This window comes from Periophthalmus magnuspinnatus, chromosome 15 (genome assembly GCF_009829125.3).
Source record: "Periophthalmus magnuspinnatus isolate fPerMag1 chromosome 15, fPerMag1.2.pri, whole genome shotgun sequence".
Taxonomy (NCBI): domain Eukaryota; kingdom Metazoa; phylum Chordata; class Actinopteri; order Gobiiformes; family Gobiidae; genus Periophthalmus; species Periophthalmus magnuspinnatus.
The window spans coordinates 21,038,396-21,061,423 of record NC_047140.1 but is presented as its reverse complement, the minus strand read 5'-3'; the positions used below and the strand labels follow the sequence as shown (position 1 = coordinate 21,061,423).

At 35.6% G+C, this 23,028-nt stretch overlaps 3 protein-coding genes across 6 annotated transcripts in view; 2 read left to right on the top strand and 1 right to left on the bottom strand.

Moving 5' to 3' along the window:
* zmp:0000000755 (phosphofurin acidic cluster sorting protein 2) overlaps window positions 1–16,205 on the top strand; it is an 82,753-nt gene extending 66,548 nt beyond the window's left edge. The window contains exons 16-25 of one of the 2 annotated variants that reach the window (XM_033979659.2): window positions 2,580–2,734; window positions 3,493–3,603; window positions 5,769–5,871; window positions 7,086–7,118; window positions 9,326–9,368; window positions 9,448–9,490; window positions 10,464–10,602; window positions 10,735–10,958; window positions 11,482–11,595; window positions 12,101–16,205. In XM_033979659.2, the coding sequence (XP_033835550.1) occupies window positions 2,580–2,734; window positions 3,493–3,603; window positions 5,769–5,871; window positions 7,086–7,118; window positions 9,326–9,368; window positions 9,448–9,490; window positions 10,464–10,602; window positions 10,735–10,958; window positions 11,482–11,595; window positions 12,101–12,216 (1,081 nt within the window). In that variant the 3' untranslated portion in view covers window positions 12,217–16,205. The remainder of the gene's footprint in view (window positions 1–2,579; window positions 2,735–3,492; window positions 3,604–5,768; window positions 5,872–7,085; window positions 7,119–9,325; window positions 9,369–9,447; window positions 9,491–10,463; window positions 10,603–10,734; window positions 10,959–11,481; window positions 11,596–12,100) is intronic. The other variant, XM_033979661.2, reaches the window with a different exon arrangement.
* On the bottom strand, window positions 14,728–19,032 carry mrpl2 (mitochondrial ribosomal protein L2). The gene is made up of 8 exons (XM_033979568.2): window positions 18,958–19,032; window positions 18,671–18,751; window positions 18,427–18,592; window positions 17,967–18,108; window positions 17,551–17,666; window positions 17,346–17,456; window positions 16,923–16,996; window positions 14,728–16,849 (listed from the first exon to the last, which is right to left on the bottom strand). Exons 2-8 carry the CDS (start codon window positions 18,740–18,742, stop codon window positions 16,640–16,642), a joined length of 891 nt encoding a protein of 296 aa, XP_033835459.1. The 5' UTR covers window positions 18,743–18,751; window positions 18,958–19,032; the 3' UTR covers window positions 14,728–16,639.
* A 504-nt stretch (window positions 19,033–19,536) lies between these two features.
* klc1b (kinesin light chain 1b) overlaps window positions 19,537–23,028 on the top strand; it is a 35,949-nt gene continuing 32,457 nt past the window's right edge. For all 3 annotated transcript variants that reach the window (XM_055227323.1, XM_033979230.2, XM_055227325.1), the window contains exon 1: window positions 19,537–19,602. The gene's annotated coding sequence lies outside the window, so the exon portion shown is untranslated. The remainder of the gene's footprint in view (window positions 19,603–23,028) is intronic.

Below are 23,028 nucleotides of genomic sequence, written 5' to 3'. Positions count from 1 at the left end.
CACACATTGTCATAATGATATACTTCATCAATGAATATGCTGTCAGCGCACAGCAGCAAGGGGTCAAACACAAATATGGGAAAGGGATGTGGGATGTGGAACGGATCTGGATAGATCATTGAGGATTTGTAATGTATGTTCAAGTAATTCGGTGGGAGATGAATTTCATGTTTTGTGTACACACTGTGAGGTGATGAAAAGTACAGTTTTATTCAAAGCGCCCATCAAAAAAAGTTAATCTTAGGGCTGGGTATCATTAAGAAGTTCCCGATACAATACATACCTCGATACATAGGCCACGATATGATACGTATCTTGATACAGTGCACTGTCGATTCGATAGAATACAATATGATATATTTCAAATCGACTCAGTACAATTCAGTGAAAAATAAAGGTTTTGGTGAAACTTAATGATCAACCACATTTTCACAAAAAATTACAATTTTAATCATATTGATTTTTTTTAAATTTATCTTCCTTTTATTGAAGGTGAATGAACATAACAGTGCATTTTGTTTTGTGCATTTTACCAACTAGAAAAACACATCATACTGTTGTATTGGTCAGTATTACTCATCCACAGCTTATATGAGCCCCACATTTACATGTACACAGGGACAGATGCAGTTAGTTAATATGAAATAAACCTATTTTAATTTTCAAAACAGTGAATCAAATGTCAAATATTCTGCATAAATGAGTTTCTTTCTTCTAAACAAGCCACACAAATGTAGCGCTCAGAATATACAGAATAATTAGGTTAAATAATAAGGTAAAATATACAGAAAATACTCTTGGCGATACATCGATACAGCAGCCCACGATATTGATACTGTATCATTAAATTAAACGATATAATATATCGATATTTCGATATTTTTGCACACCTGAAAAAAATCCTTTGTAAACCTCTGGGAGTTCTTGCTTTATATTGATGGAAATAAATATTTTCTAATGTATGTTATTTTGTCATGAATAGATATGTTTATGTTTGTGCTCCATATCGTGCATATGGTCATGGGAAAATTAATAAATGTAATGAAAAATATATTTGGAAGATAGGAGGGTGTCGACTAATATATTTCCTAAGTTTCATCGTAGAAAACTTGGCAGATCTGTAGAGCAAATCAAGATACAACAAAATATTGTCTTCATTTTATGATGTTGCTATTGTTTACTTTTCCACTATAAGTTATATATCACAGCTTGCTGCCAGGAGCATTCACAAACAATATCACTCTTTTCTGCAAAACAGCTCAACCCAAATCTGCCCGAAAAGCACAAACTCTCCTTCTCTGTTGGATCCTTCATCTTCACCCCAGGAGCTTATGTCAGAGGGAGACAGGGCCGTGTCAGTCGGCTGCCCTGCCTCTGTCAAACCTGTTTTGGATTTTATTGGAGCAAAAAATGTCAAAATGTTTTCATATTTTTTACTCTTAAACACACCGGCATCGCTGTCAGTGGTTTTACTCCAGTCTTAATAAGGGATATAACTGTGGGATTAGCAAAATTAATCACACTTAAATTCAGTATATAGTCCAAAAAATGGAAACTGAATGTTAAGCTTGATTTCATGAAGCTGGTCATACTAGAGGCAGGGTAAGTTAGCACGTAAGACCATGTGAATATCAGAAAATGTGGGATTTTAATATTTTGTCATGTCTTCAATAATTATGAATTATTGTAAAATCAAAATCTTCTCAAAATAATCAGAACTTGTGACGCCCTTAGTTCAAACAGGTGTCTCTAGCATGCTTCTTCCATTCTGTCATAGTCATAATCCTCTCTAAAAGTTGACAGACATGTTATAGTCATGTCATTTTGTCATTTGTAAATATTTCTGCACACATACCTCTTATCCACGCCACAAAAGCTCAACATCTGACTCCTGTGGTATTTTCGCCTCTAGCTGAGCAAACACGCCAAAAATGCTTACGGTTTTCTGACATGTTTTAAACAGATGGAGAAATAAGGCATCCGTGTGAAAAAAGCTAGAAGGGTGTATTTTTCAAAAAAAAATAAAAAAATGAGATGCAATAAAAGGGACTGTAGCTGAATATCATAATTAATTGAAGAAAGATTTTTATATCAGTTATTATTATTGGTACAAACAAAAGCTCCTGCCGAAACTACTATGAAGAAAAGTGTTTGTAAAGAACATCCGCAGAAATTAAGTGGGATTAAACTGGCCAGTCTCTTTTAAAACTCCAGCTAGCTCACTCCAAACTTTCTCCTTTTTACTGTTGTGCACAAACTTCTTATAATCTACATAAAATAATTAGTCGACTAACAAAGAGATGTGGTCAACTAAGTCAAAACAGCTAAAGAACTGCTAGTTTCATTATTTTGAATATAGTTTAAGAAGAGTGTAGAACTAAAGTGACTTTTTATTTTACAAGTGATGACCTGACCCATTTAGACCAGATATTACACTGTATACTACATCATTTGTTGCTATTAGAAACAGCTCAAAGCAACTTAATTTCAATATTTTACTGTGTCTAATTATAAATAAAAAAATGTACCTCTAGATTTCCACAGTAATGTAATTGTGTCTTTGTCCCTTCTATGTCCAGCTGCAATTGTAACGCACAGACTCCCCCTACGATGAAGGTGGCGGCGGCCGGAGACCAGAGTTACCTCAGTACAATATTGAGGTTCTTCGTGGAGCAGCTGGCCAATAAAACACCTGACTGGCTCAGTTATATCCGCTTCCTGGTCATCCCCATTGGTATGTCAACAAAAATTTATGTTGGAAACCAAACCAGTGTACACAGAGGAGAGCTTACAGTGTACCTAAGACAAACCACTGATTTGTTAATTATCACTTAAAATATTTAAGTATTTACTCAGAGGTGAAAAAGTCAAAATGCTCATGAAGTTTTTGTCCTAATAATTTATTCAATATTGAAGGTGCTCTGCCTGGGACTTACTCCAAGGCACTCATAGATAAAAGTTTAAAAAGCCTTTATTTAAAGGTGCATTATGTAACATTTTGGAGGTTCTGCCACCTGCTTACCTCTATGGAGATATCTTTGCTTTATCTGGAATGTTCCGTAGTATGACATTTAACTTGTATATCTTGTTTTTATTGCAAACAAATGCATGCAATGCATTCTCATTGTGAATGGGCTCGCCTCTCCACAGATCTGACCTGAAACTTGGACTGGTTGCATCACTTGCTTGTCTCCATGCAGATAGATATGTTTATTATAATATTGTGGAACATTTCTGGCAAAGCTTCAACATTGCCATGGAGAAAAGCAGTTGGCAGAAAAGAAACATAGTGCACCTTTAACTGAGATAAATTTAAAACATTTCAAAAACCTTCTTCACAATGATTTTTAAGAAGGCTGCTGTGGGCTGTTGTGCGCGGGAAAGGAAAATCAACACAAGCTTTTAAATTAATGATTTAGCCCAGCTAAATTAATACATGTTTTTTCATATAAGTATTTATTTTTAGTAATCACTCTTATTGTGTCTTTTCAGGTTCACATCCTTTGGCCAAACACGTGGCCTCATTCGACAGCAAGTTCAACAATCTGTTTATGGACACAGCCTGGAGGGAGCTGTTCTGCAGGACGGAGCGGCCCACTTCAGGTAACAACAAACATAACATACCCAGGTTTAACACAGGTTAAGAAATAGGTTATAGATTAAGATATCTGTACTATTAACCAACAAACACCAAAACCATGTCAAGACACACACACAGACTAGACTATGCCATAAACACATACATGCACATATCCATAGAACAGTGAATATATCTTGAATATATCTTAACAAATTCACAAGCAAATGCACATTGCTCACAGTAAATGTCTATTGATTTATAGACCAGGGTCCAGACTATACCTGCATTACCTCTGAGTTCAATCCCAAATCCCCTTTGTTTCTATTGCACATGTTCATGAACAGGACAGTTCCCAAGCTGCTGCACATAAAAAACATTCAATTAAAAAACTAATATTTCCCCTCCTCCATTAGAGCACTAAAAGCAATAGATATAATTAAACAATAAAAATAGAACAGTATGCTAGGAGACAATAAAATAACAAAGTGATTATGAGCAATGTGTATTGAAAAACTTTTAGGAATTTATTATACAAAATAAAGATGACAGTTGTTTTTCCATACTAATTGGCTTAAAAATCTAAGCAATTTCCCATAGAAATGTCTCCTTATTGCAGCCCCTCTCTGCTCTGTGAAGCTTGCTTGGATGTCGGACCAATTGAATAGGAACAAATGGGGTGAGCACACGGGTCAGGAGCTAATAGATGGAGAGAGGACATTATCTGGTTTTGCAGAGACACAAACCGCACTGCGCTGTGGTACACTGGACATCGTAACCATGTTCCCTCTGTGTGATCTGTCAGGGCTGTCCAGATAACAGATGTGACATAGTGCTTGTGTTACGGGAGGAAAAAAGGGACAAAAAGTGCTAAGAATTCTAGATGTTTTTTATCAGCTAATTTAATATTTTTTCCACAATGTTCACAATGTTTTCTTTTAAATTTTGTAAACACAAAGATCTGGCCTATTTCAAAATGACCCAACAATATTAAATATTAATGCTATTGAATAGACAACTATAAGCATTAGCAACATGCTTATGTTGAATAAAATAACAAAAAAAGATCTGGCTGTATAATGCAGTGGTAACCACATGTTTGAAGATCAACTGTTCCAAGTATAAAATAGTGTGATGTATTAACTGAGAACAACCTAATGATTAAGTTGTTCTGTTTTACACACCCTTACTGTCTGCTAAGCCTATAGGTGCCAATAAGTCTTTCATGCACCACTTAAATAAATACAGCACACTGTAAAACAGGACTTATTGAATCCTGTTACAGATAATATAAAGCATTGTATAGTTAGCTAAGTCATAGGGGAAGCTGGTGAAAATGTTCATTCATCCTTCACTGTCAGCCTATTAGCACATGTCAGATTACCCAGGATGCACAATGTTCTGTATGTGCCACACAAGTCATTTGTCTGACATCTAATATCTCTCCTTCACAGCTGCATGCTCTCAGGTTTGATGCCAGTTTATAACAATGTTCTCTGTTATCCTGCCACATATACATGATTAATGCATCTGCTATGGGGACTTAGCCCATCTGAATATTGAACTTGGTGGAGCAACAACAGCTTGTCCTGTCATGGAGTTTGATTTTAGACTCACAAAATTTTCACTAAGCTAAATGGGTGAAATGTCTTGCCCTATGATACAATGCCAACCCTTGGATCACTGCCTAGTGTGCTACTGTAGCCAACGTTAACAAATGATTTAACTAGTACTGACAAAATAATTCAATAATAATTCAATTACATAATAATTCAAATAATTCAAACTGCAAAGACTGCTATTGTAGGTCATACAGAATGTCCTCTATAAACAACAAAATACCTTTTTAGTGAAAAATGTGTTCATGTTAATGTGTTATTAAATGTGTTGATGTCTACACATTCTGAAATAGAATTATGAGATTAGTTTGACAGTTCAAATATACTTGATAGACATTTTCCCCAAATCGTGCAGCTCTATTAGACAAAGACTAAACCAGGTCTAAAACAGGACTTCATTAAGACTCAGTTTCATTTATGCATTCGATTTGCTATTCATGTTTAGAGTTACAGTGCAATTAGATCTGCTGATATTGTTGTGTTTTACATTTTTTAATAACGCTTTATCTTTGGAGGAGTTTGAGCTGACAAGTGTACCCGTCTTTAACCACTTTGTCTGTCTCTTGTTGCAGATAACATTGACGTAGCTGGACGGGTGGTGCAGTATTTGGCTGGAGCCAACGTGTCCCACCAGTTCCCCATCTCCGAGGCCATGCTCACCTATAAACAAAAGAGGTACAATCACTGTTCACATCACTACACTCTATATATGTCTGTGCATGTATGTATTTGTATAAGCATGTCTGCATTTTAATTAATAAGTTATATTATTTATGATTTTTAATGTTACTGTCTCGGTTGGACCAATCAGATTGCAAGTTCTTAATATTATAGTATTTACTTGTTGAGGTCGTTTTAATGTAGTTATTAGGCAGCACAGACGGGACCAGTACACAAAATAATCTTTAAAATCTAAAAAAAAAGTGCATGTTTAGTTTTATAATTTAATTTATAATTTATACAGGCAGTGCAATAGTCTATTGGCATGTGCGAATGGATATATAGCATGTTACTCCAGTTAGATTAATATCCAAATTAGCTGGTTACACGTGCTAGCTTACAGTATCGTTTTGCATGATAAGAACTTGACCAGTCACAAGCTTGTCCACAAACAATTTATCCATTAGTTTTTGCTACACTGAAACCAAATCATCTCTAGCCATAAACATTATTACTGCTATCTTCCTGCTGCTACCTCAGAGGAGATTCACAGATAGCAACTCACATTAATTTCATATCACACATCTAGCTGTCATATAGGTATTGGTTTACGTCAATATTACACTCCATGGTTACGGGTTTAAAAATATATTTGGTGGTACTGTAATCTCACACATTTCAGTAATAACATGCTACACAGTTCATATATTCACACTATTCAATAAAGTTTAGGTCCCTCTAGTAAAGTAAACTTACCTGGTTTCTAATAATTTGATTTCGAAGCAGATTTTGAGTAGTTTCGACCAAGGAATCAGTTTTAGTAGTTGGGTAGTATTTTTAGGTAATTTTTTTTTTTGTGTGTGTGTGGCGTGGGGTAACTAGATTAAAATATATGCTTTTTCTCTTGATCGAAAACATTTAAACTATTATTTTTTCAACCAAATCTCTAAATTTTATAACAGATTACATTGTAAAAAAGCATTTCTCCAAGACCAGTTGATTAATGTGCATGTAGTCCAGATAGCATATATTTGTTTTGTATTATTTCAGTATTGATTATTTATAATACTCGGATCAGATGTTAAAGCTTAAATTTCTCTTATAAACTTAAGCAGGGTCATCATCATTTTCTATACATTCTTGAAACCGATCTCAAAGTTGTCAGTGCAGCACATCATTTAACACTTTTGCATTCCTTCTTCCCCCTTTCCCTCTGATTTGCATTCAAGGAAAAGAAGTTTGTATTTTGATTTTTACATCAGGTATCTAATAAATCTCCTGTTGTTTTTCCTTATATACTCTCTTCCACGTTTGGCTTGAGCTCCTTGTCTTAACATCCCCCTTCTCACTTTTCAAAGCTCACCGTAACTTCACGTCTTTTTCACACCGTCCTACCGTGTATTTGGTTTGCTGTGTTTTTACGTTGTCCTCTCTGTGTGTCGCTGTTTTGTTGTTGCTGTGGAATTTTTGCCTAACAACCTTCAAACAATCCCGAATGTTTTCACTTTTGACTTGCAGTGGTTTGTATACTTAACATTTTTCACTACAACCCTTAAAATGTCTCATAATTATTAGAGCATGAAGCCCCAGGGGACTAATACAGAAGATTTGTGATATTTTGAAGTAGGATTGTTTTTATGATGCTGAAATAAATCAGTAAATGAGTAAATCAGCATAAATACACACATTGTCTTCTATGGCATAATCTTTTGGGGCAGTTCCTTGTTTTTGCCTGGTACTAAATAATATTGTGTAAAATATATATTGCTTTTGTTCAGTCAAAATCTCTACAAACTTGACCTTAAATTGACCTCTGACCAATTTTGTAGACATTTTGACTCACTAGGTGCAATTCACAAATAAAGATGAAATTGACTGCCTGCTTTCTTGTGAAGCTTGGAGTAGAGCTGCTGCTCCTCCACAGTTGAGGTTGCTGTTTGTAATAAGTTCCTTGATAATAAAATGTGGAAGCGTCTGGGGAGGGTGAAGTTAGGGAATCCGCCTGCTCTTATAACCTTGTTTTCATAAGTAGTGAAAATTTCAATTTCTTGTTGATTATGATTTTTTCCATGCTTTTTAAAGTCTAATTTAGTTATTATAAAGTGGTAAGTTTTTTTTCTACAATATCTAAACTACTTTTTTCACCTGAGACACTTTTCTAGACAACAGTTCGTGTCCACACTGTAAACAATGTTACACAAGTACTAGGCACAATCCTTCAAAACTTCAGAGGATCTATTGTTAAGAGTGCTGCTACTACTACTGCTACTATCAGTACTACTACGGCTTGCTCCTGAGCCTTAATACCTGTTCAACAGTATGTAATAGCTGGACACACAAAAGCCTGGTGAGAGTGGACTGCTTTCCTCTGTACATCTCCACAATGACACAGTAAGATTGATTTTCTGTGAGCGGTGGAGCCCGGGGTGTTTGGGCTTCTTTCTGTTTGCTGTGGGTGGTCCCAGATCACAATGATGAAACAGTTACAAAGGACCACTCGGCTTTTGACTCAGGAGTAGAGCTTAGAGGGAGAATGCAAGACAAGAAAAGAGAAACTATATATTTGTGGTTTGCTGGTTGTCTGTGTTTTTGGCTTTATTCCCTGTGAACAAATAGATTGGTTAAACTGATTGCAGTTACTGTAACAGTATTCTCGTTTTGAGTAGTTGTGACTAGTATGGATTTTTGGGTCCTTTTTAAGTTACAGTTTCATACAAATAATACAAATCAAATAATACAGATAAATAAAGCCCCACTGTGTAACTTTTAGCAAAAAATAGACTTAAAGAAAAACATGTTTTCTTTTTAAATGTTTTTATTGCACTGAAAAACATCCTTACTGTGAGCAGGCTTGCATCTCCACAAACGTGACTCTTACTTGGCCATGGAAATGTTGTTCCTTTGGCTATAATATTCCACAGTATGGCATAAAACGTATCTATCTCCATGGACAAAGTTCTGAAGAATGGTTTTAACATTTTATTTCCATATAATCATGCAGGCAGGTGATGCGCCACTTCCAGAAAGTTACACAGTGTTGCTTTAAGGCTTGCACAACAAAATAAACTTTGAAATTGCAGAGATAATTCAAAACATGTAATTTAACAAATATATTAGCTGTTTTGTTTTGTTTAGCTTTCTTTACCCGTAGAAAATAGGAAATCAATGCTACCCCTCCCTGACCTGTGTATTTTTGACGAGTTCACAAATTTGACTGATCCTCTGTAGCTGTTGTTTCTATTGTTTTGGTTGTAAGGAGCGGTTCTCTCATTCATCTCATTTTGAACTCCCCAAAAGACGCCCCATTGTCACCATGCCAGTCATGTTCCATACTGGGACATGGTGACGCCCCATACCAAAGCCATGTTTACTCTCTGTGTGCACCTATGGAACTGTTCAAATGTTAAAACTCAACTAAGTAAGTAATACTAGAAGACATATTTAAAATTTCACTGATTTCTGTCCACAGCCCGGATGAAGACTCCTGTCAGAAATTTGTACCATTTATTGGGGTAAGAAGAAGAAATCGCAATGTTAATTTTCAAAAATATAGCTTAGGATTTTTTAAGTAATATATATTTTGTCTTGTAGGTTGTGAAAGTAGGAATTGTAGAGCAGAGCCTATCAACGTCAGGTAAGCAAATGGTTCAATCTGAGGGCACATCTCCACGCTATTACCGTACTATTTTGATGTAATGATTTTAAAATGATTGGTTAAGCCTTTTTAATTCTGTAATCATGTCATGCAGTCATTTGAGCTGTGATCAAATTGGAAAATTAATTAAAAACATCAAGATCACATTAATTCAGCTGTGAAAATTGTAATCATTTTGAAGCTGCTGTGAAGTCTCAGATTTGTAATAATATTTTGGTTTATCAAATTAAAACGCTAAGTAAGGGTTGTTTACAGGAGGTTTCCTAGAGCCGTCTGCCAAAATGCACAAAATAGCTCCTTTGCTCAAACGTGGCTCTAAAATTGGTTGTGTAGTGGGTACATACAGTATACCCAGTTATGGAGTGGTCAGTGTTTTGTATTGTAGGTAAATCGGTAATAAGTGAAGTAAAAGTACATACATTTGAAAATATCTGGATTTTTTTTTTGAACAGTAACATAAAACAGGCCTAATAGATTTTCCAGCAAGGTACTTTTGACCATTATTCTCCTAGGTAAAATTTGGAGGTCGTCCACAACTCCTCCTCAAGTAAAAAATGGGTCAAATACAGAGGACAAATTTCCTATGGGGACGATAAACGTTCCTTAAATCATATGTGGAGAACAGAGAAGGATAAGGTTTGACAAAATGAATCCTTCTATGCATTATCCTAGCTGAAGACTGGCGGTCGCCCACTGCTCCTGACAGGTTTCCCAAACTCAAGTGAAGAATGAGTCAAATACAGAGGATAAAAATCCAGTTGGAACAATAAATCATGTAAAATACTTCAAAATAATCATCCTACGCTGCTTCCTTATTAAAACTGCACTGTACTTTCTGGACTGAAGCCTTCAAGAGCAGAATTCATTAACTTTGACAGTATGTTTTGTTTAACCTGTCCTGATTGTTATGTACAGTAGCAGGTGAGTAATTACCTTCACTTTGTGTTTGCAGTGGATTCGGATGATGCAATGGGTGGCAACACGAGCATCCTGTCCTCCCCAACTCCCCCCACGGCCGGCCCGTACGGGAAAGAGATCGGCAGCACCCCCCCTCAGTCCCCCTCTGTGTCCACTGCCTTGTCTGGAGCTGGGTATGTCAACATAAACTATTAATTGATCTCTTGATATAGTTGTACATTGACATAGTACATAACAAATGAATTAGCATTGTTAGCATTTGTATTATATTGTATTTATTTATTTTTTTCTTGTGTCTCTCTCAGCTCTCCATGCTCGGGCAGTGAGGTGATGGGTCTCCAGGTGGACTACTGGACATGGCAGGGTCCAGAGAAGAAGAAAGAGGGAGAGAAGCGTGACGTGGGTCTCAAAAACACCTTAAAGAGTAACTTCAGGTCTCTGCAGGTGAGCCGCTTGCCCTGTGGAGGAGAGCTGACTCCGCCCCCCAGCATGGCCATGACCGTGGTGACAAAGGAGAAGAACAAGAAGGGTAAGATCACACCAACAGGCAGAAAATGAGAGGGAAATTAAGTTTAACGGCTTTTAGAGAGGCTGGGGGGATATAGATTTTGTATTAGTCACGTTTATGAGAGTTTAATACAATAAGGAGCAGAGAAAATAGAAAATGGCTTTGAATAGGTGTAACTTTACTTAAATGTCTGCTTGTCTCCATGAAAAGGTCAATATATTATTCAAAAGTATGTATCTATTCCCACGGAGAGTGCTCCAAAGTATGGTTTTAACTTTTATTCAATGGAATGATGCAGGTGATGTGCCAGAAAGTTACACAATGTTTCCTAAATGTAAAACAAAATGTACAAGACAGCCAATAAATCGTTATATGTTCAATACAAATTAAAATATATGCATTACTTATTTGGAATTTTGCCATAAATTATCATTAATATTGAATTTAAATACAGACCAATGTGCTATTGCTAAGGAAAATAAGGCTCGAGGCCTAACTAAATCAAAGTTTTGTTCATTGACTTTTTATTTCCTGTTTCCTTCAGTGATTTTCCTCAGTAAGAAGCCCAAGGAGAAAGAGCTGGACTCTAAGAGCCAAGTGATCGATGGGATCAGCCGTTTGATCTGCACGGCCAAGCACCAGCACACCATGCTGAGAGGTACATGGAGCCACACTGCCCTCTGCTGGTTCAAAATGAAGATTTATCTTTTTAATGTGACCTAGAAAACTGTCATTGAGAAACTGAAGAGGGTTATGTTCAGAGTGCAGCAAGAATCCAACCTAGATGTCTTCTCAACACGAAAAATCACTTTTTATTAAAAAATATCAAAGCAGGGTTAGGTCTGGTTAGTACTTGGATGTGAGTCTGCTGGGAGTAGCTGGTGACACAATGGGGCAGAATTAGCTCTAGTGGGAACTGACATTGTGTACTAGAGCACTTTACTCTTATTGCCTAGTATGAGAGTGGTGTGTACAAATGATCAGTATTTGATTGCTTCTGTCAGTCTACCTTAGAGCAGCTTGTAGCTACAATAGTTACCAGCCACCACTGTGTGAAATAATAAGATTTACTTAGGATATTTAGAAAAGCGTACATCAGAAGTGCAGTTCTGTGCAGTCGTTTTTTACAAATAATTCTAACTATAAATGTGTGTCTGTTTCAGTGACTATTGACGGCGTGGAGTGGAATGATGTGAAGTTTTTCCAGCTTGCGGCGCAGTGGCCCACGCACGTGAAGCACTTCCCTGTTGGGATCTTTGGTTACTCCAAACCTGTGTGACCCTGCGACTCCGAGGGTCCCGGCAAAACTAGTTTTCCTGTGGAAATCTGAACTGACTCTAACCACAAGCTACATGTTGTCAAGTTGATGTTTCGATGTTGTTGGGTGGTGATCTTGTTTTTTTACACACTACAAAAACAATTTTGTAAGTTTTGTGCTACGGCCTCGGAGGGATTTTGAGGTTTTTGACAAATTGCCACATTTGGATAATGGCAGCTGTGTTTGCACTTTGTTTTGTTAACATTTTATTATTATTTCTGTGAAATCCTACATTTATTGTTACTCTATAGACATGGAGGAGCGTGCCGGTGGCGTGCAGTGGCGTGTGTGCGATTGTTGAGTTGAAATGTGCTCGTGTTTGTCGTTGAAAGTTGGAAAATTGCTGTGAATTTAGTTGGATCCTTCTCCTCAAACTCAGTGCTCAGTTTTTAACCCTTTACTTTGTCAATTTTTTATAGAAAAAGTTCTTATTGCCTCCTAAAGCTTAAAGCACACTGTGTACCTAACATCTAAACAGCTATGGCTAGGTCGTGTTTTTGAGGGTAGCTATAATGAATGTAGCTAAGACTTATTATTCACCACATGTAAACTGCTCTTTGTGACTTTTGTATTGGTGGTTAAGTACATTTAGACTGTACAGCGACACCTACAGTAGAAGCAGGGTATACCACACACTTTTAGTTTGCAATAGCTTGATGCCAAAAGTAGTTGTCAATGTTACAACTAACCAGTTTTCTCTGTTACGTAAAGGGCCACTATTTACAGATGCTATATTCTCACTATACACGTTTTTACAATAACTTAAACCCACATTGCTTCAGCTGTGCAGTTCATGTGCCAAAGCCTCACTAGAGCTTGTAGTATTTTATGGCCCTTTGGAGGCCAGTATTGCTGTTACTGAGTGTTCAATAGATCAGATTCACAGGTTAGCGCACTACATTTGGCCATATAAAAGTGCTTATTATCAGAGGTGGGTAGTATGTACTCTGTTGTTGTGTTGTTACTTCATAATAGTATCCCTTATATTGAGTATTACTTATGTTGTATTTGAACAATCTTCTTATTGAATAAACACACAAATTTTGAATCTTAAATGTTTTAGACCTGATAAAACTTAACATTTCTGATAAAAGAAAGAAAAAAAAAAGACCCGCGAAAGATTGACTTCTTAAAAAAATAAATAAAATAACTCCTCCAACTTTTTCACAATACATAAAGAATTAGGATAAACACATACAGGTTGTTGAAGAGTGGCCCAAATGTGTTATGAAGTAAAAATTACTACTCAGATTGCAGGTGTAGTAATTACTTGGATCAAAATAAAAAGTACCATTTAAAGTACAAGTACATATAACGTCATTACTACCCACCTCTGATCAGAAGTAAAATAGTATGCACATCCTAAACAAGCATTGTATTCTACCTTTTTAAACACATTTTGATGAATAATTCTAACTTGAAACGTACAGTACTTATCTCAGTATTGTTAGTAGGAACGCTTGAATGAGTTTTTGTACAATGCAAAAGTAATGAGTTTAAATTTGTTGTATGAGTTTTGCCACTTGTCCAAGTCACTGCCTATGTGTGTCTGTGTTGGTGTGCTCAGTGTTGATGGTACTCCCTGATAAAATAGTGTTAAACTTTTTGCAATAGGAAAAACCTTTTGACAAAGGGCCTTTCTGTATAAGTTTGTTGTTGCTTTTTATATAAAGTGAAGAGCTTTGATAGCCTGGCTTTTTTAGTATTGTATATAAGATTATACAAGAAGTAATATTGTGAATTGCAAATCCCCCTATTGCCACTAAAGTTAAAGCACAAATAGCTTACCTTTATTTCTTGAAGAGATAGTCCAGCGTTTTGTAAATATAAAATAGATACTTGTGGATATCACATGGTATAATGGCCATTACATTCATCTTACTTTCATTACAAGCTGTTAAAGGTGCACTAAGTAACGCTTCTGATGGAGGGTCTGTCACCTTCTTGTCTCCATGGAAATGTAATTACTTTGCCTGGAATGCTCCACAGTACAGCATGAAACTGATCTAATTTGCCTTTATTCAATCACAGGCATTTTTATTGCTATATAATACTTTCCCTCACGGCATCACATGCTTGTCTCTATGGAGATAAATGTCCAGCCAAAGCAATAATATCTCCATGGAGACGATAGCAGCCATTCCAGCAGAAAAGTTACAAAGTGTACCTTTAATATACACAAATTAATAATTATGTGTCTGTCTCCAGTCCAGTTCTCAAATTTAGGTGCAAGTGTTCTTTGTAGTGGTGATCTACAGTCGCCCCAGGTCAGATTATGAGGAATGACACTGCCAATATTCCTGCAAATTGTATTATCTACTAAGCCACTAATGCCCCAGATACAGTCTAATAATATCCATAAACTTGTCAACTTGGTCTTGATTTATAAAACTAGACTATTTTAATGTCTCTATATAGCTCCATTTACATACCCATTTCTTTCCTTATTTTCAGCACTCAACTTTAGTGAAATTGTCTAAACTAGGAGTGTATCAGCGATCATTTACTCTAAAAGTGTCTATTAGAAACTACAAAACACTGCACTATCCCTTTAACTTAAATGCCAAATATTTACCCTTGTTGCTATGAAGTCCTACAATGCAAACACTATAATAGTCATTTCTCATACATTTCCCTCTTTTATAATGCACTTTGATGTGGTTTAAATACATTTTATCTCAAATTGGGACATTGCTTTTGATTTTGAGGTGTTATATTTGAAAGAACCACTACCTATAGACTAGAGAAACCCGTGTGCTCATTTTCGTAATTATTATTATTGACTGTATTGGCTGCATTTGCCTATTAAGGTCTATGGAAGAAACTGTTACATTATTTTTGCCACTCATTGCAGCTACCACCGTGTGTGTCTGCCTGTGTTCTAGCTGCCTAGGTTGTTTAGTATTAGCCAATGCAGAATTATTTGAGGGAATTAACTTAGTAGACATGCAATTTAGCTTTTTTCAAAATAAAATGACAAGATTATTTCATCGTATTTGAACTCGCAACCTTTTTTTCAAACTAAAATGGCAAGATTATTTCATCGTATTTGAACTCGCAACCTTTTTGCCCTGAATCTAGACGTAGCATGGGGGTACTTTACAAGGCTGGATCAATGAGCGGGCATGCTAACATTTTTAAATCAGAGGTTTTCAAACTTAAACGACCAGCAATTACCTCTTAAATTTGCTTTTATATAAAATAATTTGCTTTTAACATATTTTTAATTAGCTAAAATTGTCATAATAGTCTAAACTAAAAAGTCTAAACCAGAATAAACCAAGGTCAGTACTGGTTAGGTAAATCAGGACTAAATACTATAAGACAAATCTTGCATACCACTTATAGAGATCAAGAGTGGAAATCAACAAATGTCCTATTAAGTTTGAAAAGTTTTTGGGAAAATTCTTAATATTTTGAGATCAGATATGTGGCAACTAATAACCATAACCTAATTATATTAAATACATGAATATAAAAGAACTAAAAATACAGCAAGGTGTAATTATAACTTTGTGGCTTATGCATCACAAATATTATTTATTATGTCTTATACTCATGTGTTACTACAGACCTAATAGACTCCAACAAATGTTTAATATTAAAAAAAAACAACTATGGGAATTTTACTTAAAAAACTTAATGTCCCTGCACACTTTTAAACTGTAATGTGTTTGAGCCTCTGACATAAGTCTCAAAAGCAGCAAAAACTACTCCATGATGATGAGACATGCCATCTCAATGTTCCTGTTACTTGAAATACCACCCATCGTCTTTGCACAAATCCTCTTTTAAAAACATGACAGTATTTTTAAAGTTACCACTAAAAATATGGGTTCCTCTGCATGTTTTACTATAGATGTAAATATGTTTTGGATTTTTATATTGTTTGTTTGTTTCCATGCTCACAAGCAGTTGTGTTAAATAAAATTTTTAATCTTCTGTACAAAGCACGGCCTTCATTCTATGTATTTTGTAGATCCACCATAGTAGTTCAAAAACAATTATTAGAACAACAGAGTTATCTATACCTCAAGAAACTAGAGGACAAACTACAAAAATATTTTACATTGAAAGTTGTCAATTCATAATAATCAATACAATAATAATTATGAATTAATGAAAAATGAATAATTGTTTAATTTGACTCTTAGTTTTGGTTGGTTAATTTTAGTCCTTGCTACAAATCATTTTGAACAATGTAATTTTTACCCATTACCCATAGAGTTCAGGCATATTTTATTTAACAAAAACAACATCCATATACAGCTGTATTGTCTTATTTTGCAATATTCAACATGTTTTCTCATACTGTACAGTACATTTCATCATTAGTAAAGTTCTATCTGATGTAACCAGTCTAAAGGAGCAAAGATGTTTGATGTTATTTAGCTGCTATTGAGGGTAAATTGACATAGACTTTCATTTTAGGCAGAGGTTTGATCTTGCGTCCAGCCCAGCCTCCTTTTCTTTGCCATAAACCGCTCGAAGGACGGACCCCAAACCAGCGATTACGACCCGCTTTCCCAATGATTTCTTTATTGTGGTCAATGTTGGACACTCGTCCCACTGTGACCATACAGGTCTCGTCAACCTTTATAGAGATAAAATGCATCATAAATATCTATTTTAGGCAAGTAAACTTTAGTTATACAAGAGTAGCTCACCTGAACTTGTTGCTTTGAGGGAAGTTGAACAATTGCTGTTCCATTAACTTTACGGAGTAGTACACCACTTGTGCCTAAAAACCAAAAAAGCATGTTTCATAATTTAACATCTAATGTCCATTATTCATTATTATAAGAACCCTGACTTGTAAATAGGTTTGTGAGGAATGATAATAATGCCCTGACAGTCAACAAAAATAAAACTACATTAAACACACAACCAGTTTTTGATTTGTACCACAAATCTTACATAACCTGAATGTACCCAAGACAAAATGGTTTATTGATCCTCGTTTCTTACGAAAATGTCCAAGAATCAATCATATACTTATGATTGAGCACACTTGATATAATATATGGTAACACTTGATATAATATGATACATTAGCTCATTATATCAAATTAAACCAATTTAAAGTTTACCTGCAGCCCGGATATACTGTGCTCCTCTGCCTGGTTTTATTTCGAGGTTGTGGATCAGAGACCCCACAGGAAGAGCTCCTAGAGGGAAAGCATCTCCTTCATTTGCTGAAACTGTAAAAACAATCATATGAATCACAATATGAACACTATTATTCAAGTTACTTGTATAACTTGTATAGGCCTTCTAAATAAGTTTCTGTTTTACCTGCCATGCGTCCAATGACTCCAGAGGTCTTGATGATGTTCCCAACCTGCATGTTCTCTGTAGCAATGATCCATCTTTTTCTATTACCTCCAGCAACGAGTGCAATGTCTGCTGATCTGGGAAGAGACAATAGCATAGCAATAACTTAGCTATAGGGCTTTCATTTATGCAGCCAGCCCATTGTGTGCAGATTCCAAAACCAGTATGATACAAAATATATACCGGTAGTACCAAATCGTATAAACTAACTAAATAAATCAAAGTAAACCCAAAAGATGCTCTTTTGGGTTATTATTTTGGCTCTAAACAAGAAACCAGTTTTTGCAGTTGCATTTTTGTAGTATGCAAGTCCAAGTACATCAGGTAAGACCATCCCACAGTTTTAAATACACTGCTGTAGTGAATAATGACCTTACCTGCAGGGATCGTATCTCACTTGGACGACCTTTTCTTCAAAAGGTTTATCTTCTTTGTTTGGTTCATATCTCAGTCGCTGGAAGTCCACCCACCGGTATCTCTGCTTGTGCCCGCCACCGATGCCATGTGTCCGTATCTTTCCTGGTTTTATACAGAAAATAAATACTCATCTAAAACTAAAAAATAATACGATTTTTTTTTTACATACTGTATTTGATTACTTATGACAAGGTAAAAGGAAATCTTTTGCATTCAAACTTATATATTTTGCATTTTGTGAATCAGCCTAGTCTTTGTGTAGAGGGTATTTTAGTTATAACTGTAAATTTAAACACTACACATGGTGAGGCTTAAAATTTGTGGGTTTTGCTTTTGGACGGATAACAAATATATAACATTACAAAAGTACTAACACCAGCTCGTATCTGTCAACTATAGGTATATTAATGTATTATTCACCTGTGTGGTCTCTGCCCCCAGTCTTCTTCATCCCAATAGGTCTGATTGTGTACTTGTCCATCTTTTTCCAGAAAGTCCTGTTCTGCTCTAGTGCAGCTGTGGTCTGAAAGCCTTTGCATTGTCCCGGATTTATTAACTGAGCTCCAGCATTTGCCTGTGCCAGAAGCTGTAATGTCAATGAAAATAAGTTTATTACCATTGGACGTTTTCGCCCCATACACACATTTCTATAACACTTCTGTACCTGAGAGGGGAGTAGAGGGGACTGGGACACTGTCAGGGTGCGAAGAGCTCGAGTCAGACACGACACTGCCATCCCACAATCCTTAAATGTCAGAAATACAGTCAGTTTACAGATTTTGAATAATTATTATCTGTCAAATCAATGTCAAATACCCATGAGCTACTAGTAACAAGCTGATTGTTGTGGAATAAACAAACCAAACATGCAAATTCTAGTCTGCATTTCTTCCATAAACATTTGACCTTGATAAAAAATACATTATTAATCAAAAGATTGATAACGAATACCTAATTTTTGGCTTAATTCATCCCAACTTTACTCATCTGCGTCCTTCACAGCGCTGCACGCCGCGTCGCATGCTGATGACGTAATGACATTTAGGATTTTTATTTTCTCTATTTCCAGTAATAAATCTTTGTTTCAGAAACATTAATAAAGCTATGTAATGCGTTTTTTATAGTTTGTTGTATTTTTTTTTTTATTATATGTGGATTGACATAAAAGTAACATGTTGATGTAATACACACGCGGGCCAGATGATGTCCCTATCGATCAAAATATTTTTTACTGCTGAAACGTGTACTTTCATTTTAAGCATGTTTAAGTTGTTTGAATAAGTAAGAATAAAACCATAAATACAATTACACATCACGTCAATGCATGAGAAATATGTATTGCACAGGACAATAGGCCTTGCGAGAGTAATTTCATTTTAATTACCCAGTTAATTAACTTGTAAAAAATAGGGATTATGTTAATTAGATTGTCTCGGATATATGTTGAAATATTTTTTATGAAAAACTGAACAAATCGAGACAGAAACAAAACATCACGTCATCATTTTGGCCTGACGCGCCGTGGATTGTGGGAAATCCTTCAGACATTTTGGATCAAAGCGGTGGAGCTGAGCTGGACACAGGAGGCAGCTCTCGGTAAGCGTGCTCTTTTTTCCCTCTTCAAGCTGTTATTTTACCACTTTTTCTGAGATCCAAATGTAAAGAAAGCTATCTGATATCGACACGTCTGTTATTAAGCTTGGATCTGTTTATTTGACGTAAATAAACCCTGATGAAGTACAGGGAGTGGTGAGGTTAGCATTGATCGGGCTAATGCTAGTCTCCACAGACGGCAGAGCGAAATCTCACACAAACGACTAAAAAAAATGTTAACGCGCTAGACTAAACGAGATCACTTTGCTGAAATAGTTTGAGACAGATACGTCGACCAAAATAGGAGTGACGCATCTGATTTGGACAGTGGAAACGAGGCTAATTGGCAGCGTCGGTCTGTAATTACCGAGTCACAACAGTGCAATCATGTTAGTGCAGTGCATCGTTAAATGTCCAACCTCAGATGGGCTCCTGTCGTGTTTTCTCTTTTAATTTTCGCACAAAAGTTAATATAGAGATATGATTTAGTTATTCATATTACCAAAAAAAGACATGTATCGCTTATTTCGTGCATTTATGTCGTTGGTATCTCAGCTCTTCGAAAGGAGATCATCTTTGTCGTGCAGATGTATTGTCCTCCTTTGCATTTTCTACTTTCACATGCTACAATATCATTTCCTGTGTCTCGTGGTGCACAAATTTGTGGTTTTGTGTAACCCTCAGATAAGCAGCTGTTGTGTTTTCTGTCTTATAATTTTAAGCAATTTTAGCAATAGAGATTAAATTTATACTATATGTTCTTATGTATAGACCTCTGTTTACAGTAGAATACATTATATATGAGACCTAATGACCCTAATCAGACTACAGATATTCAATTCATTGTTCCTGTTATTCCTGTTCACATACAGGTGTTGTCAATTATTTCATGTATTGATCTGATTCATTTGATCTTGCTTTTCTGTGCAATTTCTGTTTTCACATACTAGTATTTAGTAGGTAGCTCAGAAAAGTGTTAGGTAATAATGTTTGCTCTTTTTGTGTTTAAGCAAAGCTAGAAACTAAATATTTAATGAGAAATGACTTGAGGTTATTGATCAAATACAGATCACATGCACCATTTACATCTGAAGTTACAGGGATAGTCCAGTATGTAGGTCTAAGATAAGCTACTTGAATTGTGTAGACTATATAAAAGTTATTCAACAGTTCAACGACGAATACCTTGGGACATTCAAATAAGTAATTACAAATAAACATATATTGCCATTAGATTGTAGTACAGTCTCTAATTCTCATACATTGAGTTTTATGAGATCTGTACTGTAAACAAAACACTTCTTATTAATGAAGTATTTGCTATGTGTTTTGTGTTTTCTGTCCTTCGGAAACTGTGGAGCAGCTGGTCAGAGGTGATTGATGGCAGTGGACAGTGTCAGTGTTGTTCTGTGCCACACCCTCTTTATCCGCTGCCTCTGCTGTTTTTACTTCAGTGCAGAGAGAGAGAGAGAGAGGGAGAGAGAGATGGAAAGAGAGGAAGATGTGAAGGAGAGAGTGAGAGAAGAGGGGAAGAGCAAGGTATGGATGGATATCTGTTCAGGAAATGGTCCAGGAGGATGCGATGTACTGGTGTCACGCTTCACTTTGGGAATAGGATGGAAATGTGTGTCAGTATATTATGAAAAAGTAGACAAAAACTCACAATGACTAAGGCCAAGACAGAAACCAATATATAAATGGATAATGTAAATCAGTGCAGGTAAAAGCATATTTAGCATAAGACATGTTGTAATAACAAGGTGTTAAGAAGAAATAGCTCTTTTAAGATTTTAAGATACTTAAAATGGATCAACACATTTTCAGGAGCCTGAGATCAATCCAAGTGTTCACGGTACTGTTTAGATGTTTGATATTCAACAAAAAAGGTGAAAGTGACTCACTGAAAAGGAGCAGGCTAGTGTTAGCTAGCTTGTGAATGTAATTTTATGTGTGAGAGAATTGTTTAAGAGCACAAATCGGCTCACCTATTATTGTTCAACCAGGTCAGCACTTTCTGGTCAGATCGTGTTAAAATAAAACTCGGATTAAGTCTAACTTGAGTAATAAACCTTCTAACAGAGTAGTGCTTACAGTTTCACACACCCAGAGAATGTTGATGACATCAGCTGTGAAGTATCAATACTACTTATTATGCATGACTAAATGTATGTTAATTGCTCTAAGTCCCAGTCTAGCATATATAATGACTCATTCAGATCACGCTCGAGCTATCCTGTATTCACTGTACAAATGTTGTTCTTGTCGCCAGAGCTTGTACTGCAGCATGTTATGGTTGAAATGGATCACTGAAGTATTGAGTTTATGTGTCAAAGTGCTTAGTGGGTAGATTTACAACCCTCAGGTATTTGATCCCATCAGCACAAAATGTCACTCCAATAAAATTATAGCCTTAGTAGCAAAATACAAGCAAGTTTGTCAATTAATGATTTTATCTCTGAATATATTAAGAATAAACAGGCATATTCAGGTATAGGCATCAGGTGGTATTTAAAGTTTTGAGTCACTATTATCTTAGCCAAAAATATTACGATTAAGGATGGTTATATGATGATTATTAAAGTTGCTGACAGTTTTGATAGCGCTATGGATAGTCATAACTATAATTTTAATGTTATGAATAAGTTCCATATTTAAACAACTTTTATATAATTGTACTTTGTTATCAGTGAAAACATCTATGATCTGTGAAGAACATTATGGATAAGTAGCTTTTTTTCTGAACATTCTGGTGATACAATTTTTTTTTAGTTTTTTTGTTCTATGATTAGGTTTGACCTGTGGAGGGTTGCAATAATAACTTCTATTACTCATCAAGATACAAACTTACTGCCTAAGTGTTTCATTCTGCTAGTTATACTCACTTGTATTTTTTTAACCATATCATACATTGGGAATAGTTTTTTGAGAATAATTCTGCTTTAGTGTTGTTGTGTCAGTGGCGTAAATTAGTTTCAGTATTATTGTTTATCATCTGTATTTTAGCAATAAATAATACTTCAAAATTTGTTATCGTGACAGGCCTACAAACAATTATTGCCTACAATATTTATCACGATTAAAAATATTAAAGTTTATTGTCCCAAGATATGAAAAATGTGCTAAATTTCAATGTACAAATAAAGTATAAACCGAAAGTAAAGTAATTCTGCGAAATACAAAGATGGGTTAAAATGTTGTGCAATAGTGTACTGCCTTGTGCCATTACAGAGCATTTCAATAAGACATACCACTTAAGAAGATGTGACATTAATAGAAGAACTACACCAAAAGTCCAAAGTTTCACATTAACTATCAGTAGTATACAACAAAAGAGGACTGGTTGAAATAAAACTGTGTGACAGATTGACTGTTCCATAGACCATCTGTATGTCCACATCACCCTATTGACTTTTTCATTATTATCTGACC

Coding starts and splice junctions, on each gene's coding strand:
- mrpl2 (XM_033979568.2), bottom strand. CDS start 18,742: ATGGCAGTGTCGTGTCTGACTCGAGCTCTTCGCACCCTGACAGTGTCC. Junction 17,457..17,550: donor AGTCATTGGACGCATGGCAG/GTAAAACAGAAA, acceptor TTGTTTTTACAG/TTTCAGCAAATGAAGGAGAT. Junction 16,997..17,345: donor ACAGTATATCCGGGCTGCAG/GTAAACTTTAAA, acceptor TTTGGTTTTTAG/GCACAAGTGGTGTACTACTC.